Source organism: Ylistrum balloti, unplaced genomic scaffold (genome assembly GCF_031769215.1).
Source record: "Ylistrum balloti isolate Yb309-2 unplaced genomic scaffold, AGI_CSIRO_Ybal_v1 Utg369606, whole genome shotgun sequence".
NCBI lineage: Eukaryota > Metazoa > Mollusca > Bivalvia > Pectinida > Pectinidae > Ylistrum > Ylistrum balloti.
This window is the reverse complement of record NW_026781884.1, coordinates 466,693-487,533: the sequence shown is the minus strand read 5'-3', so window position 1 is coordinate 487,533 and position 20,841 is coordinate 466,693. Positions and strand designations below refer to the sequence as shown.

Genomic DNA, 20,841 nt, shown 5'->3' with positions numbered 1-20,841 from the left:
CACCCAATCTGGAGACCTATGGTAAGTTTATGCTGTAGTGTAACATCTGTTGTCCATCAGCTGTCTGGCATCTCCTTTTTCTTTAAATTAGTTCCAGAAAGATCTGTTAAAATTTGATCCCAGGGCCTTGGCAGTGCTAAGGGGGTCAAAGGTCAACATAGATTTATATGGTTAACGTAGATTTGTAAAACTCTTCTTAAATACTAAACTAAAACAGCTTTCATATTTCATGTTAGTGAGTCCTAAAGATGTAGATAGCAAAGAAATAGCAGGCAAATGAGGCCACATCCAGGGTCAAAGGTCAATATTGATTATATTGAGTGTGGAGACTACCATTGATGTTTATTTATGAATGAATATAGATATTGTATTTGTTTGTATATCCAACATCAGAAATTGACTTAACATTTAAAACCAGGTTTAAACCTGAATATACTTCATTGATATAGTGCAGGTGCTTTTTATGATTGGAAAAAAATGATTAAAGTCCTAATCCCTTATATATCAGAGTCCCATGGTAAATAACAAAATACTGGTCAAACATGGGCATTGGATCAGAAACAACCATGATTATAACATGTTTTACGAACTGTTTATTCATATGTTTTCATCGGGCTCAAATTTCATGGTTTTCAAAGAAAAAAAAGCACCCCGTTATTGTTGGCACTTGATTTCATGAATAAATCTCGCTCACAAAACAATTATATTTCATGTCAACATTTGTCTTATTTCTGGACATATAATTTTGCGGTTCCAGAGATATCACGAATTCAACGAAAATAAATCCCAAATGTAAATTAGCTTTATGACCAGAAATGTTATAACGATGTTTTGAACAATATAATTAGCTTTGTTTTTCGAAGAAATTCGTTTTATAAAGATAAAAGGAACTTAGAAAACTGTTGAGAGATAATTCAACAGCTAAAGGCAAAAAAATATATATAGTTTCGAATATGAGTAATCAAAATTTGGCCATAACCTTGTGACTGATATGATGTCCGTCCAAGAGTGTATTTTATACTGTATCATACACCCTAACCTCGCAGTTGTTTTATTCCTTAGTGGACCACCAGTCTCTGCCTTTGGTCGTAACCTTGTAGCTGTTACATAACTTATATTATTTATTATTCGTTTGTCCACATGCCGTATAGCTTCTCGAGTTCAATTATTTAAGTGGTTCCTCTTGAAATAAACAGCAATTACTGTGAAATTTACCCAAGTTCTATATTTAGAACAGATCGTGTGGTAATGTTTTTAACATAGGAGAATAAAGCATTGGTTAAAGATGAAAAGAGTGAATCGATTAGGCTATCAATGGACAGTACAGGTGTACGAAGCGGAGCTGAATGTACAATTTATTCATGGGAAAGAAAACGTCTTGCTTTGTGTTTCAATTGCGCATTTTTTATTATATACTTATCTATTTATAGATTATAATATGTTTTGTCGGTATTTTCCTTAACATGTTTTTTTCGACGTCATTAAGTTAGACTTTATATCCTTATACAATATATTTATTCCAAAGACAAGCCTATCTTTACTTTTTAAACGAAAACCTTTACGATTGTGAATTTCATCTTTGCTGATAAAGGAAACATATAATATGGATAAGAATAATAAAAACAGAATATAAAGGAAACACTGTGAACGGAATCCTTATTTGATAAAACAAGGACAAAATATAAAGAAAAGAAAGATTTACACAGATCGCAACGTACACAGAGAAAAAGACCAGGTGTTTCGTAGAGGGTAGCGTCTTCTTCGAGCCTGCCATGAAAAATCTGTGGCAATTCAAGTAAGTGATGTCACGTTTACAAACATATGACAATGATGGACAGCTAGCGCTCCTTACAGTGGTAAACAGGAGTTGAGTTATTTGGTTGATATGTGTGTAATAGTTTACTACCTATTAAATAAATATCAAAATGCTAATATTAGGTATTTTTCTATACTATTGTCATACACACATTTGTTATGAATGATAAATATCACACACAGATTATGATTGTCACACAGGCTATTTGTTGAAAATGAACAAAAACTGGAACAGATATACCTCAAACATATTTTTTTAAAACAGCTTGTACATTTTTAAAAACCTATGGGTTCATCAGTTACTTAACCGTGAAAAATATATCCGTGTTGTACTTATATCGCAACCAGCAACATCATACTTTATCCAGCATCATTTGTCTATTTCAAGGCATGGTCTTCCTTTAGTAGTTGGTGACTGCCTCATTAAACAACATACGGAAAGCCTGTCGCATAGCTGAATGGTAAGTATAGTCAAGTGTCTTGTCCAAGGACACCTTCACTACCCAGAGAATGAATAAAATATCAAGACCTGTTAGAGTCATCATATTTAGACAAATACACATTAAATAATAATTTGTATTTTTGTTTTTCAACAGAGGGTTTCAGTTCAATAGATAAAATATAGGGATGGTCCGGTCGAAATATAAAAGGGGCATTACATTTGTGATTAATGCATTTGTAAGTAAAAGAAAAGTGAAAAACAACTCTCATTTAAAGAATGATTTTACAGTCTCACATATCAGGTTCTTATGTTGAAAATGACTATATCTATAAAAAAAAATAAAAGGAAATAAGCAAAATCAAATTCAATAAAAATAGGGCAACGTATGCAAAACAGAAAGATCTTCATGAAGACTCCTAAAAAGTACAAGCAGAATAGAACCAGGTTCTCCGAAAGTGTAAGCGTCTTTTGCTTCATCGACGATAACCGTTTTATAAACCCTAGCCGATCCAAGTAAGTAATGGCACGTTTACAAACGAGAACAAGGTATATATCAACAAAACCAAAAGACAAACTAACGCGCATCACTTAAAATCATGACATGTATCTTTTGGGCGATGTTCGCAGCAGGATAAGCTAACATTTCATAAATACTTAAAACGCCAAAACCAAACCCGCTCATTATATATACATATTGTAATAATCTGTATTAACATCGGTGATAGAATCGTTACCCTTGGAAGATTTTCGCAAAAAAATGTAGAGGAATCTGACAGTTTTTTTCAAAAGTAGATACCTCGGTTACGTGCTAGAGGTAGATTTATAGTATCTGGAGTTTCCGCTTGAATTCCACGAAGCGCATTCCGATTACCCATTAGCGCCAGAGCTAAAGAGAGTGAAAATGGTAAAAGAAAAATCCAACTCCAGAAAACAAAACAAGATATATCTATCATAACAGGGATAAAACTCACCAAAATTCACAAAATTAGACAGTGTTCGGGACTGAGACAATATTTCTTATTCCACATGCTTAGTATGGATGAAACGCAACAATGTTTGACATAAAGTTGAAAATGTTGTGCACAACTATCTTTTGTAGCAATTTGAAATGTGTAATAAAAGAAATGACAGGCATTGAGAATGCAAAAATCAAATGTTATTGAACAAACCAATAGAGCAGTTGAAAATAAAGATATATATAAAAAAAAATAAAAAATATATAAGAAAAAAAAAGCATGATGACTGTCAAAGTACCAAGAAGTTTTTGAAATTACAAAATGTGTAAATTCTACACATAATATGTATGATATATTTATCAATGATAAATTCACAACCGGTAGGCACATCAATAATTATGATACTCTTTAAGGAAACAAATTACAAATAACAGTGTAACATATGGCTACCGTTTGCATGAAGAATGTCATTTTAAGGAACCAAAACTAAATAGAATTGTACAGAGAGTATCGTGTGTGTGTGTGTGTGTGTGTGTGTGCGTGCGTGCGTGCGTGCGTGCGTGTGTGTGTGTGTGTATGTGTGTTTTGGGGGTGGGTTTTCTTTATCTACCTCTATCTCTTTGAGGCTTTTTAGTCTTGTGAATGACAACATTTTTTTATGATGATCATGATCTTATTGGAACATATTCTATTTCTTTTCACGACATTGAATTATAAACATTTGTGTGATGTAGTTTTCCTCGTGGTTTAATTGTTCGCATTTTGAGAACCTGACATTGTTTCCATTTGTCATTTACGTGGCGTGTTTCGTCGGCGAACCAGCATACGTTTACCCTTCAAGAACAACTAGTCTTATTCTTCCTGATCTTTTCTATTTGTGTAAATATTTTATATGTTTATAAACACATTTTTATTTTTTCTCCTATGCATCATGCCATCTTGTGTCAGAAGTGACAGTTGTCTGAGAAAATACCATAGAATCTATAAAGTCGACTATTGATCAACAAAAATAGAACAAATATTCTTACTATTATAATGACATCTCTTAAATAAGTACTTTTCATCCCTTCTAGTTATTTCGTGCCATTAAAAACATCTTTCCTTATTTCCTGATAAGGAAAGAATTTACATATATCCATCTCTAATATCAACATCTAGATATTAATGTACACACAAAGAATAAAACACCGTATGTAAATCAGTCGTTTAGATTTAACGATAAAACGTTGAGCTCCTCGAGATAACAAATTTGTATATGGTACATGTACCTATAAATCAATGTTAGCGAAGGGTCATACTCTCAGGTAACAAAGAAACGTAACACAACAAGCTACCAAGCAATGGAGAACTCATGTGTACATGTCGGTGGTACCAGGAAAGCTATACTGTATAGAATGAAGTAGACAAACAAGGTAAGGGAAACCAACAATGTAAATAATAAACTAAAAACAAAACCGTAGATATTTGAGATATCTAGATAAAATTATCACAGAAATATATTTACTTGACTTTCTAAGGCACTGTTCGGTATTTAGTTAAACGAAAATATTCCATTTTTTCAGTGAATTTGTTTCTGCATAAGAGGGAAAACGCTCAAATGATTCAAAATATTTCATTGTCAGTGAAGTTTATAGAACGTAACAGACACATATTTCTTGGTTATCTGCTAAACAAATGTCACTTCACAAAAAGTCTGGAAAAATGATACCACACAGTTTGTCACATCCATCGACCTTAAAAAGTTTCACAGGTCTGGAGTTTACAGTCTCAAAATGTAGCTTTTTATTATCATAGTGTTATGTTTAATAAGATAATTTTCTGAATAAAAACATTGTTGTAATTTCTGGCAACAGAATTAAAAAGGCAGAATCAATTTTATCGATAGTAATTGGTTATCGTCACGGTGCAATAATATCAGCAGGATTGTGAAAAAATGTACCTTAGTTTGATAAGTTGTGCGATCGATAACCTTTGACAGGTAAAGATATTCTTAAAGAAAATCAATAGTCTACTTCCGGTTTGTCCCACCCATTTATCCCTTACAAGACCTACAGACAGGTGTGATTTAATACTACAATGTATATCTAACTTTTCTGTGGAGACCCGTATGTGTTTTATTGATGTATGTGTCTACTGTACTGTAAACCACGTACAGCACGACCCGGCAAATAGCTGCTACCATTCATTCTATCAATATTAAATATTAAGAAATTACTTGAAGCAAATGCATCTCCTTGTCTGGTTTTTAATATTTTTCGATTGATTTGGACTTGCAGCAGTCGTCTCCAAGGTTTCAACTAAGTAACACTAACGAGTTCTTAACTGAATAAGTAACACAGGTGGAGCAATTTTGGACACGTCATGCCATAACGTTTCTGTTCGAATAAGACTGATTTTTATCCTGACTAGTTTACTACCTCTTCACTATATGATGAGTAGCCTGTAGGTGTTATCGTCAGTAATTCTGTCTTTACAGGTAGTTTTTTTAAGTGTTTGATGAAATCATTGCACAACCAACAATGTTTGGCTGAAGAACACATGGCAGTTTAAAATAACACATAGATGTCGTCTTGAACTTATATCTACACAGGAGGCCAACATGTCTGAATCTTCAAGAGCTACAAGACATATGCTGAAAGCGACATACGATGGGAACTTAGAGGACTATAACAAATGGGTTAGTCGAGGAGCTGATATTGCGGGTACAGACAAGAAAGGACAGAACGCTCTACACTTCCTTGTCAAACAGGGCAAGTTTCCAACGTTACAACAAATACTTATCAGTCGACCGGAAGTGCATCATTTGGTCAACAAGGTCGACAATAAAGGATGGTCACCGCTTCACCTGTGTTGTATACAACATCCTGTTGAACTTCGAACACTTGAATCATTGCTGACCATAGGCGGAAATCCTAACATGGAAAATAAATGCGGTACCTGTAAGGATCTCGTGGACAATGATGCCAAAGAATTTCTGCATTGGAGGAAACGTCATCAGAACGGTATTAATGACGTAGTAAGACTAATATGACGTTGTATACATACTTTAAATAGTTAGTTAGATACGAAGAAATATTGCTGTTTACCCATTTTTCTGTACTTCTGCCGATTGGGTGAAAATAAATTTGGAAGATTTATTAAGCTGAAATATGTATTTATTGTATTTAAAAGTGTTTTTTTTTTATTTCTTGAACTTTTATCGACAAATTTTGTTTAAATAATCGGCAAAGCCTTTATAAATGATCGCCATCAATGTGAAATAAACAATGAGAGAGCAATAACCAATTGTATGACATGTTTTAGACAATATTGATACAAAAAGGTGAGATTAGAAAAGGTTAAGGGGAAGCAACTCAGGATGAAAATAATCACACACCTCATTAACATTTACACACATACAATAACATGTACTAGTACATTAAACACAGCATATATACACATGTATACCATCAGAGACAGATATTGACAGACTTGGACCAAACCTCCATGTGCATTACCGTGCAGGTCGTTGCTGCCATAATCCACTAAACATAATTTATTCATTAAATACATACACTACCATAACTATTTAGAATGTCATGATAAGTACATGTTATAGAAGTCATGCTCAATTATAAACTCTCACGTAATTATCAATCAATTCGTTTTCAGTTTGGGTAATACTGTTTAAATATTGGGTGAAAATGAGGTTCAACATGAGGGCAAAAGATACCTTTCTGTTAATGTTTCCTCGGATACTGTACACTAGATCAAATAAGATTAGTTTAGCCTTACATTTTATTATCATTTGAAGGATTGCCGAGAGATATCAAGATCCTCCCAAACGAATACATTGTTAACTACATGAGAAAATTTGGCCACCTTGGTGATGATTTCACAGTTACGTATGACAGAATCCTAGAGGAAGGGCAAGTCACTCTCATCAACATCCAGATAATCGTAACAGGTACCAAGGGTGTAGGGAAAACCTCCCTGTTACAGTCTATGATGGAATTGAAAGTCAAGAAAAATGGTCAAATTCCAACTAAAGGCATTCAGATGTTTCACAGGAGATTCACGATCGACTTAATGGATGACAGTAAAACTGACAATGGAGAGGAATCAGAATATGCCATAGGCTTGCAGCAGTTTGTGGACAGTGTACTCAAGAAGATGCAAGGTAAGCTGTAATAAAAACAAAAATGTTTGAGAGTCCAGATTTTAGTCATACAGAGTAAATGAAATAGTTGTTTACCTGGGAACTTTTACGAGCTCGCAGTTGATTTCCATCCACATCGAAAATTAAATTTCAATAAATTTTATTGGCAAACATGGAACAAACTATGTTTTACTTAACCTATTTATGAACCTAATTATTTTATACAACCACTAGGAACCTAATAGATACTTATACTGTATTCATCAATTAACAAAGCGGTTCAATCACAAGAAAACAAAAGAATATTTATTGAGTTAATCAAGATTTTGTTCACATGCCGGTATTGTCGTGTTGAAAACATCTTACATATGTATTTGTATCACCTTATCTTTTCATATTTATTACATTAGATTGTTTTCCTGATATCGTGTTTGCATCTTAAACATGTAATGTAAAGTTTCAGAACCTTCAAGAAGTGAGAGCACCTGGCTAAAGCGACACCTGTCTACGTCGGCTGGAACTAGGAAGGAAGGTGTTATGTCGAAACGAGGTATTTGTAATATTCTAAGCAGTTTATTTATAATCACTTCATATAAAGTAACGATTCACAATTTCGACCAATTAACCTTTTTTCGAATAAAGAATGAAATCGCAAAAGTATACATATATAGAAAATAAAACCAATAGAAAAAAAAACACGGCGTTTCCATAATCTTCCTGCATAATTGATCCTTTTAACACTTTGAGCAAAATTTTAGCAATTGTTTTAAAGAAAACAGTCGTCTAAAAATGCTACACTTTCTTTCCTTCAGGATCAAGCTCAAGCGAGAAAGCGATTTTGTCAATATTGGACTTTTCTGGCGATGAGGTGTACGAGAATATTCAGCACTTGTTTATGACAAGTCACGGTGTTTATATCCTAGTGTTTTCATTACAATCCTACCCACAGCTGGTCCAGATGCTGGGTAAGCACCATAGCAATATTGATCTACAAACCACTTCAGTGTTTCTATGGTATATTCCCATCTTTTCATTTACATGTATCTACCTGCCTGCCTGTTAAATTATTGTTGAATGTTGGAATATTTTATTCGAAACAACTCCACACAGTAAATGAAGGTTGTTCCACGTGTGCAATTGCATATATTTTCAACTATTACAACGATATATTAAACGTTATATTATTTCACACAAACAACAACAACAAAAAATGACATTTCATTTGTTTCCAAAGCAATTGCGAAACAAGTTTTTCAGTCTTATATTAATCACGATTGTTGGCACGGAAGGAAGCGCGCTCGTTTAGGAATCGAACCCCGACGGCTAGATGCAACCTACCATTGTGCCATCCAACCACCATCATCATCATCATCACAGAAAGATACATATGGATTCAGTTATCGATACATCTTTCAGTTTTCAGTATCACTAAGTCTTTATAACTAATCGATCCTTTATTTTAGATTTTTTATTTTAGTTTCTTTATTTCAGACGATGTTTACACTCGACTACGGTACATTTCCCTTTACGACAAGAGCAAATCTCAACCGGCTATTATATTAGTGGGAACTAACCTTGACCGTGTTCCGGATTCGGTAAGAGGATATCACTTTCAGCCATCGTTGAGTATGTTAAAGGTTAATCTACTTTTCTGGACAAATTTATTTGTTTAGGGAGATTTAAAGGTTGAACGGTTAGACAGGTGCACAAGAATATTGTTGGGATGATGTGAGGGGCAAACATTGCCTGGTTAGTTCACTTATTGTTATGACATTGCCGTGCTGGGTGATATGAAACTGTTTGGTGAGTTTACGAATTTCAACATTGCCGTAGGTTGACATTGTCGGGCGGAAGCAAGGTAAGTATGACATTGTTGGGTGTCTACATTTAAATGTATGACATTGTAGGGCGGACGTACAGTTCTTATGACATTGTCAAATGTATGTAAGGAAAAGTATGACATTGTATAGCAGACTTATGGGTGACAACGACAGTCATAATGTTTATATGAAAATCATGACATTGACTGAAGTATGGGATTAGTGCACCTCCCCATCTTTATTCTAAGTCGCCTCCTAGGTTGTAAAATTTAGGCCTTTGCCTCACTGACGAGTCCTAGAAGGGCAAAACCGCTGTACAATAAAGTTCGAATTCTAACTTTGTATTGAAAGATGAACCTCGTTTAAGTTTCTTTTGTTGTTGTTTTTCCGTCCCAGTCAACGAAATACAAATCAATGCAGACAGAAATTTGGGAACATCTCAGAGAACATTCTGAACTTGGGAAATTTGTGCGTGAACACGTGCATGGGATGTTCCTTGTGAACAACCTTGATTTATTGCAAGGAGTAAGAGACAGGATATGGCAAACAATTGTGAATGCAGCCATGCGCGAACAAAAATGCCAACAGGATATCCTTGCTAGATGGTTAGCTCTTGAGCGAGAGGTCTTCCGCTATAATGCCAGTGGTCACAGAGTGATGACATTTGGAGACCTATGTACAGTTGCAAAAGAAATGGCAGTCCCCATACATAATGATGACCAAGTGAAGGACTTTCTCAGGTTTGGCTCTAATATATATTATATATTTCATTTACTATTATTTTGCAATCTCCTTTAGGTCTGTTCTTTAAACGTGGTTTGCTTCTGGATGTTATTTATTTATTTATTTAAATTGGCTTCAGTTATTGTTAATAATTGAATATTTATTCACTTGAAGATTTATGTGTCAGAAGAAATCTATCCTGATATGCAATAAGCTGTCGTCCATCACATCACACGATCCCATTGTGGTGGATACAAAGTGGCTGGTGAATCGAGTAGTCGAACTCTTAAAGGTCCAACAGCCATACGTATCTCCAGAGTTTGTAGAAAGCTTTATGGAATGTGAAACGAAAGGAGAAACAACAAAAACGAAAAGGAGTTTCATGACAGCTATATCTCGCCTGTTCTTGATAGCTGAACCTCTTCCGGAAAAGACGAAGAACAAGACAAGCTGCTACGTTCTGACTTCCATGCTTCCACCTGTGAATGATCAGCTTATGGTATCAGGTCTGAACGAGATGAATAAGATTTCAACCTTGTGCTTTATTTCAAAGGAACACTTCATCCCATCTGCGGTTCGTGACAAACTTTTGACGATGTGCATTAATAGGTTTGAGGTACTTTCTGACCCTGTTTCTCAGAAGAGATTGCTGTATAGATATATTGGCGGTTTTATTGTGAATCCTGGAGTCACATTTGCCTTGCAGTCCAACAATTCGACAGTCAAAGTGGCTCTGTTTTCATGTCAAGATTCCGTAATATATGCCGGGATCGGGGGCATCATTCGGGAAGCGTTGGAAGACCTTTTAGATGATCGATCGAAATATGAATGTCACCTTCTTTATGAGGATGGTTCACGGGAAATCTTCTTGCAAGTCAGTGATGAAGGATTAATGAATCCGAAGACAGTTTCTCCTCATCAAGATCCATCTCAGGACGTGGCCATTTGGTTTGGGAAAATCCAACAGGTAAATGATGAAAGACAAATATAATCCTATAACATACAACAATGTTTCGTATTTTCAGTACGTATTTGTTCCATTGTCAAACTCATGTTAAAGAAGAAAAACATAAAATTTATGATGCTTACTTTACCTCATGATCATTGTTCACTTATTTGTTTACACGTGAATATAATTCAAAGTTCCATATCCGAAGATAGTGATAAACATTATAGAGAAAAGTTGTCAGTAATCAGAACGTTCGGGGATATATTTGTAACATTTTATTTCCCAATTTGAATCAAGTGTAATCAATACGCGGAAAAACAGTGGCGTAGCATGAGGAAGAGTTTAGTATTAATAAATATTTTCTTTCTATACTTCCTATCTAATTCTATTAAGTTTAACAAGATTTCGAAAAGAAATGGAGAAGAAAAATTGATCTAAATTGAAAATATCCTATACATTCTAGTACATAGATCTGTAGAATGGTTTGTTTGTATATTCAATTCGCGTTAACTTAATGTCTTTTCAGAAGTCGGACGTCAACATGGATGGTAAGTTGAATAAGGTTTGTAGACAAACCGTTGTAACAAAACAATCTTTACTGCATAGTGTATTTCCAATGTCTCGCTTATGCGGGGGGAAATGTAAAACCAGCATGAACAAATAAAATGTAAATGCATATTGTATAAATATATCTTTCCGTAGCGGTGAAATTTCATGGCTTTTTTCCCAAAAACGTGTTGTTTCTTGATACTTGATTTCGTGGATTATTCGCTACAATTAAAAATTCATGTCAATTTGCAAACTTGAAACCGCTGGCAATTGACTTCATAGACTTATACCCACGAAACCAACAAAAACACACGGCACACGGAAATTTATGGTTTTACATTAATTTCGACAACTGTGCTTTGATACAAATCATGCCATACATTTTCAATCTGGATCGGGTATTATGCTGGATCGTGCGCTAAACGATCACAAATAATATGTAATGTCCTTATAAGGACTGATGACGATCATAAATCATTCAAATAAAAACGGAAATAACCATTATACTCAGGCATATATCTTGTTAAACACTTCATGCAGTGTTGAAACAGCGACAAGATTTCGAACTTAGTCCAAGGCGGCTGAGTCATGTAGCGAAACATATTGGAAATAGCTATGCTGTTGTGTTTGCCTCCCTTGGATTAGAAGCCACGGTCGTGGAGAAGGTAAGGACCCCGGGTTTGCTTATCTATTTAATTAATGATTGGGAGAAAGAAAATTTTCATCATGTTTGGAATACAGTTAAAGAAATAATTAAAAGGCATATATCGGAACGAAATGATATGGTAAACTTAACATTTTAGCGAATCTGTGTGTAAGAAGTGTGATAACAATACAATGGAGCTGATAAAGAATGATCAGGTTTTTTTAATTTTATTAATTTCTTTTCTTAAATCTTTTAAGTCAATATTGATTTATAACATGGTTGTTATTGACGTATGTTTGCCAACCCCTCCTCTCGCCGTCCTCAATCTCTCCTCCCCTGACACTATAAGGAATTAATTTATGCAATAATACAGGATAGATTATTACTGTTATAATCTAAAGTAATATTTCGACTTAATAAGGATTATTAATCAATTATACTTTAAACACAGGAACGATACCAGCACAAAAATCTTGACCTCCGCTCACAGCTAACGAAAGTACTTCTACGTTGGAGAGCTATGCAGAAAGATGCTGCTTCCCTTAAGAAAATTGTGGAAGCGATGAAAATGAATTGCATTCCATACGAGGAGATGCTTCTAGATCCGGTCTGGACTGGTGATACAACGGTGAAAGATATCGGTATTTATATGGCCTTTTGCTTCCTCACGTTTTCATATTTAAAAAGGACCCATTAAGACGTTGAAACTTCCTTTACAATATGATAAAATCCACGAATTCATATGTCGAAAAAGCTGTAAAATATTTATTTACAGTTTAAGATGTTAAAATGATATTTATTGAGCTTTAACAACGAAATCAAGTGTTCACGAAAATATTTATTTTATTTATCATTTTTCTTAGAACATTGAGCACTATCAATACAACGACTAATTTGAAACTCATACTTCACTTAAGTGTCTTTATAAACAAGCAACTTCATGAAGCTTTAGAGTTTTGAAAAAACAATTTGTCTAGCACGCATCTCGTTGCAAAATCCTTTTAAGAACCGAAGAACATGGGATTGCTAGTATCAAGTTTATCATTCCCGTCAGCAACATATTGATCTAACATACCACACATGGAATCCATTATTAACAAAATATTCTTTTGATCACTGCCACTGATTGAGAGGAACGGTTTCTTTTTCAATCTTTATTCTGTTCTGAAATCACAAACCCACAAAACGAAAATAAACAAATATAGATAAGAAACACATCACTCATTACAATCTAACTGATAGCCGCATCATCACTTCTTTATCAAGATATCAATACTCAATGAATTAAAAATTTATCATTTATATCATTCTCCCATCTACAGATACAACTGTCGTTCCTGGTATCGATCTGTCCAGCTCCCCTACAAGTGATGATCTGGCGGTGATCGCTGGAATAGTAGGATCCAGTTTTCTCGTGTTTTTCCTGGATCTCGAGGTTGATTATCTCGACATTCAGAAAGCAATGGAACTCCATCGACGTCAGAGTGAGAAGGCTTTGGCAATGTATCTGCTAGAAGTCTGGGGACAAAGGTTTGGGAGCAAGGCGACATTTTATTGTATCATATGTGCAATGAATGAAACCAATTTGGATACGTCCCAGCTGAAACTTATAAACCCTCGTAGCAGCCATTGTTAATCACGTTTTCAGTTGAGTTTTCAGTCTATTTGAAAACTGAGATGATTCTGAATGTAACATATGTTCATTCTGTCATATGAATATTTCAATTATGCGAAGAGAACATACTTCCAAGACAATGGACAAAACATGATTCATATATGACATAAATTAATGTCTTATCCAACATCAATGTGATTATCAAGACAACACTTTTGGTTAAGTCAGTTAATAGTGACTGCTTAAAAGGACTCGACAGTGATGGTGGGAACTTCAATGTTGAAATCTAAGAGATGATTGAAAAAAAATTGAATTCGTCAGAATAAAGGTCAAGTTCACAAACTTCATAATTCAATAAAGTTCATTACTTTCAATATTGGATTATTGTTATGCACTTTATGGAAAACCGTCCATCAGAAGTACCTACTACATGCAATGTCAAAGGATTGTACACAAAATAGCATAGCAACTTTCTATACATTTTATAAACTGCTAAATTTTCACGGGCCCATTTTTTCTCCTTTTTTCAGTTCCTTTTTCGTGGATCAATATAACTCTATAAACCTACTTCTTTTAACAGTTCGTGGATTCTTGGATTAACGGTACCCTCGAAATCAACGAAAACAAATCCCTCACGAAAATTAGTGATTTTACAACTGATATAGTTTAGCCATATAATGATGTCAACTTCACCAAACCATCGTAAAATGATCACCAGATCGATTGTTATAATCACACAGATGAGGCTGTGGGGATCGTTATAATCACACAGATGAGGCCGTGGGGATTGTTATAATCACACAGATGAGGCCGTGGGGATCGTTATAATCACACAGATGAGGCCGTGGGGATTGTTATAATCACACAGATGAGGCTGTGGGGATTGTTCTAATCACACAGATGAGGCTGTGGGGATTGTTATAATCACACAGATGAGGCTGTGGGGATTGTTATAATCACACAGATGAGGCCGTGGGGATTGTTATAATCACACAGATGAGGCTGTGGGGATTGTTATAATCACACAGATGAGGCCGTGGGGATTTATATAATCACACAGATGAGGCTGTGGGGATCGTTATAATCACACAGATGAGGCTGTGGGGATTTATATAATCACACAGATGAGGCTGTGGGGATCGTTATAATCACACAGACGAGGCTGTGGGGATTTATATAATCACACAGATGAGGCTGTGGGGATCGTTATAATCACACAGACGAGGCTGTGGGGATTGTTATAATCACACAGATGAGGCTGTGGGGATCGTTATAATCACACAGATGAGGCTGTGGGGATTAATATAATCACACAGATGAGGCTGTGGGGATCGTTATAATCACAAAGATGAGGCTGTGGGGATCGTTATAATCACACAGATGAGGCTGTGGGGATCGTTATAATCACACATATGAGGCTGTGGGGATCGTTATAATCACACAGATGAGACTGTGGGGATCGTTATAATCACACAGATGAGACCGTGGGGATCGTTATAATCACACAGATGAGGCCGTGGGGATCGTTATAATCACACAGATGAGGCCGTGGGGATCGTTATAATCACACAGCTGAGGCCGTGGGGATCGTTATAATCACACAGATGAGGCCGTGGGGATCGTTATAATCACACAGATGAGGCCGTGGGGATCGTTATAATCACACAGATGAGGCCGTGGGGATCGTTATAATCACACAGATGAGGCCGTGGGGATCGTTATAATCACACAGATGAGACTGTGGGGATCGTTATAATCACACAGATGAGACTGTGGGGATCGTTATAATCACACAGATGAGGCTGTGGGGATTTATATAATCACACAGATGAGGCTGTGGGGATTGTTATAATCACACAGATGAGGCTGTGGGGATTGTTATAATCACACAGATGAGGCCGTGGGGATTGTTATAATCACACAGACGAGGCTGTGGGGATTTATATAATCACACAGATGAGGCTGTGGGGATCGTTATAATCACACAGATGAGGCTGTGGGGATTAATATAATCACACAGATGAGACTGTGGGGATTGTTATAATCACACAGACGAGGCTGTGGGGATTTATATAATCACACAGATGAGGCTGTGGGATCGTTATAATCACACAGATGAGGCTGTGGGGATCGTTATAATCACACAGATGAGGCTGTGGGGATCGTTATAATCACACAGATGAGGCTGTGGGGATCGTTATAATCACACAGATGAGGCTGTAGGGATCGTTATAGTCACACAGATGAGGCCGTGGGGATCGTTATAATCACACAGATGAGGCTGTGGGGATCGTTATAATCACACAGATGAGGCTGTAGGGATCGTTATAATCACACAGATGAGACTGTGGGGATTGTTATAATCACACAGATGAGGCTGTGGGGATTTATATAATCACACAGATGAGGCTGTGGGGATCGTTATAATAACACAGATGAGGCTGTGGGGATTTATATAATCACACAGATGAGGCCGTGGGGATCGTTATAATCACACAGATGAGACTGTGGGGATCGTTATAATCACACAGATGAGGCTGTGGGGATTGTTATAATCACACAGATGAGGCTGTGGGGATCGTTATAATCACACAGATGAGGCCGTGGGGATCGTTATAATCACACAGATGAGACTGTGGGGATCGTTATAATCACACAGATGAGACTGTAGGGATCGTTATAATCACACAGATGAGGCTGTGGGGATCGTTATAATAACACAGATGAGGCTGTGGGGATCGTTATAATCACACAGATGAGACTGTAGGGAGGCGCAGTTGTAATGCACTCGCCTTTCAAGTAAGCGTCCCTGATTCAATTTCCGGTATGAATGTGAAATGTTACAATGTGGTTTGTTACCTGCCCGATCACGGTTCTTCAAGGATACACCTCCCAACGTAAGACCTTCGCGCTGCTGACAAATATAGGAGAGCAGGATTCTAAAGACAACAATAATCAGAACAGTCACAATAATAATATCATTAAATCTAATGCAAAAGACGAATTTACATCCTAAATATTTCAGTCAGTCCGTCCGTCTATATACAGCGCTTATTAAGTAATAATAGACATAAAACTATATTTGTTCTATCAAGACTGCATGAGAATAGACACCGTGGAATTACAAACACAAGGAATTACGTCATATCATTTAAATGAATTTCTGACAATCATTACGGATTTACCAGGAAGTATTACTAAAAATAGTATAGTATTGCGATCATTTCTAGTTAGCTTGGAGTAGCTTGGTAGAATGTCAATACCGACGCCACGAAACCCAAGGATGTCTGAAAAGAAGGTAAAACGTGGCATCCGTAAATTGTTTACATTGATTACGGCTCCAATATGGGTACCAGTTGCGGCCATGTGGGGTCTGGCGGCAGCTCCTTACCAAGCGATAAGTGATTCATTAAGAGAATGCGAGAAATCAGATAACGTTGTAAAGAGATTTGCTAGACTTTCTGGAAAGTTTATTCAAAGAGTGGTTACCAACGCGTTCAAGACCATCGTAATAGTTGGCGATGCAATGTTTGACGACGAATAAGGTAATTTCATCATTTATACGGGACCATGGTTGTTTTACAAGCAGATTCTTTATTATGCAAATGGTTTGAATTTCATTTCATGTTTACCTCAACATTCATGGCACCTGCAAATCAGACATTTAGAATCCCGTGCCGATTCATTCGGAACCTTCCATTTTCATACGTTATTTTTTTATGTCATCTAACCCGATGGGTCAAGATGACCTATTGTTATCGTGCTTCGTAGGTCGTCGTCCGCCGTCCGTAAACTTTTCCTTTAAAACACTAATTCTGCCTAACCTCTCGGCGAATTTCAATCAAATTTGGTCTGAAACAACATAGGGCGTGGGGAATCATTTCGTAAATTCAGAAAGTTGATTTGATTCCTAAGGACTTAGGGACGAGGCCCCAAAAGGGGAAATTAGACAATATTTTGCTTTAAAACGCTACTCCTTCTTAACGCCTGGATAGCTTTCAAACAAACTTGGTTTGGAACACATTGGAGTTGTGACTCCATTCATAACATCCAGAAAGTGGATTTGACCCATAGTGACTTCGGGGCGGATCCCCAATAGAGGAACATTATTAAGGAGTGTCAATGATATCAAACGTGCATGAAACTATCCTGACCAAATCTTGTTTTCATTTTTTACTAAAATCCAGCATAAATCCTTTTTTTCTGTGATCTGCTCGTCCTTCTATTCTCAGATGACTGTTAGGGTCAAGGCCGTCTTTTCCTTTTCCATATATACGAAACATGGTACAAAATGTCAACAGAATCTTGCTTGAATTCACGTATCAGTTGCATGTTGAAAGCAAAAAATCCATCACAATTGAATGTATTATATCTTAATAGCATCTATATAATATAAAATATGGTTGTGGTTTTCTTTTGCAGATGAGGATAAACATTATCAAAAAAGAGAAAAATGTGGTCTTCGCATTAGAGTGGAATTAGATTTATAATGTATATTAGTTCTATCTGGATTTAAAGGTCAATTTATGTATATCAAACTGGTGTTTATCAATATTTTCAATACAAAACATAATATATACCTTCAACAAAGCGGATCGCGGCGGCTGAGAGGTTAAGACTGTTGACCGTCATTGGCCCTCCATCTCTAGGTCGCGGGTTCGAGGTTTACAAGAAGTCGACAGTGTTACTGGCCTTAGCATCCAGCCTCCTGCATCCTGGTCTGGCACTTCATAATGGAAACCGTAAGCCATTCTGCTGGAGTTAAAAACATGGAAAAGTTCCTATCGGTAAAAAATCATATATAACGGTTTCTTTGAAAGAAGATATGTGAACATGAATGAATTATGTAAATATTGTTGTGGATTCTGTAGTTGTAATTAGGAGAAACTCGTGACTTATTTTGTTATTGGCCAACAATTTATGTAATATAAACCACTAATTTCCATTAATGGCAGAAAAATTGTGTTGTTTGTTTGTTTGTTTGTTTTTTTCATTTCCACAAATATTTAGTCAAATGGATCGAATAAATAGTAAAATATATAGAAGTTATTTATAGGATAGACTGTGATATAAGATGAAGAGAAGAAAGATCTCGAAAACAGGTAAGAAAATGGTACCTTAATTGACAACTTAATAATATAACTTCTTCTTTTCTTAACACCCCCTCTCTCTCGTTTTGGTTTGAGTGTCGGCCAAAACAATGTAGGTTTACAAGTTCTGATACCAATCCAACAAATACTAGAATACCAACCAAGTGCAAGAGTACGACCATGTGTTCCGGAAGGGTGAGCGTATTCTGCGACACCCGTCATGTAAGTCTTGGTTATTCCTAGTAATCCCAACAGAACCCAAGTCAAACTACCGATCATCAAACACGTCCAACCTGTTATCACACAAAGAAATAGAATATTTGTCAATAAGATCAATATGATGACAATAAAACTTCTCAATAATTTTAATCAACCTGCATCCCTTGAAACCATGTCTTGTGAGGGTTTTTTCGTGATCCAATTCTGGTGAGTATATACGACAGACATAGCCAATAATCATCAGTATATCTGACAGTGAAAAGGATCTCGTGTGGTCTTTGTGACCTGGTTTAACTTCCTCTATTTAGTCAACCGTGAAAATAAAAATAAGTCAGTCATGAGAGGGATTGATCCTTAACGCTTCACAAACTTGGCTAAGGCATTGTCAACCAAGAATTCGATCATTTTGATTTTTTCATTCTCCGTGTAATCTTTTGTTTGAACCTACATATTTCATAAAACATGATTCGGTATATTTCGCATCCAGGTACCCATACGTCAGGTGTGTATAAATAACTCATGTTCCCATACGTCAGGTGTGTAGAAGTATTACATGTATGTATAATGAGATGTTTATTAGGATGACTGTCACAAATTGTCATGACAGCTGTTCAATTATCGTTTCCCCCTGTACTATCATGTGCCGATAGACAGACAGACAGACAGACAGACAGATAGAGGTAATATACAGTACAAGTAGGCTCACGTGACCGGTGCTCCGTCACAAAACATAGCTTGCTTTGATGTGAACATTTGTCAATTACTTAAATTAGTGTTGTATAATCTTAGGAGAGATAAACGCCACTGGTGTAATGGCGGATATCGAAGGAAGTCGCCGAACCTATGCCCAAACACCCCATTAGAATTATTAAATATGTACCTTGTTGCTGAGGTGTCGTTCTATATATATATATAAAACGATATTCGGACCTCTTCTAAAAAACACAAAAGACTAATTTCATGGTCGATATCGTGGTGAAAAAACGAGAAAATTAATTTATTATTGCATCGAAATCGCGGAACAGCATGCGTTTCGATGAGAAGAAACGTGGACCAATAATTTGTTTTGTCCTGAATTTTGTAAAATATGTCAAATCCACTTTTAATACAATATCGTTCTTTTAAGTAAGATATTTTTTCTTCGATTATTTCAGAATATGAAATAAATGGAAGTGTTCGATCACTGGTCAGACTAGTCTAATACATAAATGTACACAACCTTGGATGGGATCGCCAGCAAACAAAACATTAAGTGTCATCTCGCAGGTTATTGAGCCACTTTTTTGCCAAATTGTAGGGGGAAAATAGTACCGGTAATCACAAAATGAAAGGACTGTAGGGAAACCAGAAACAGTTTTTTTGTTTTACGTTATAGAAGATTTTCGTATTGGACGAGAGTGTTGGAGACTGATCGAAAGTTTTTTTTTTCATTCTTCAAAATCCACTTACGATTTATTCCAGTGTCACATTATGACTGTAATCATTATTTGATCGTATTAAGGAAGGAAGGAAGAAGTGACGACATCGATTTGGTTGAACAGCTAGACGAGCCAGCAACCAAACGCAGTTTATGTGGATTCTTGTGATGTTTCAAAGCACAATATAAACGAGGAAGGTCCGTATCCTTATCATTAAACGACAATCTAAATTACTATAATACTGAAGCAGGAATAGTCAGTGATTCTGATTTGAAAAGCTTGGATGTGTAGGTACGATTTCCTTCTGACGAAGCAGGCCTTGATCTTGTAGTACACAGAGCTTACCTTCCGGTGTTACGTTGGTCCGCCATCTTGAAAAGTCCTATCCATCGCACGATCACCTCAGTGATACAAGGAATGTAATGTTTGCAGAAAATGATTGGATGCTTTATCTGCAGGTA

The 20,841-nt window shown here is 36.1% G+C and overlaps 1 protein-coding gene across 1 annotated transcript; it reads left to right on the top strand.

Moving 5' to 3' along the window:
- The first annotated feature begins 5,812 nt into the window (after nucleotides 1–5,812).
- Nucleotides 5,813–13,674, top strand: LOC132546413 (uncharacterized). Its single transcript, XM_060210129.1, is given in 10 exon segments — nucleotides 5,813–6,215; nucleotides 7,007–7,372; nucleotides 7,815–7,901; nucleotides 8,164–8,316; nucleotides 8,843–8,946; nucleotides 9,568–9,911; nucleotides 10,069–10,904; nucleotides 11,933–12,057; nucleotides 12,490–12,679; nucleotides 13,361–13,674. Coding segments are annotated over 10 exon segments (2,922 nt in total).
- The last annotated feature ends 7,167 nt before the right edge of the window (nucleotides 13,675–20,841 follow it).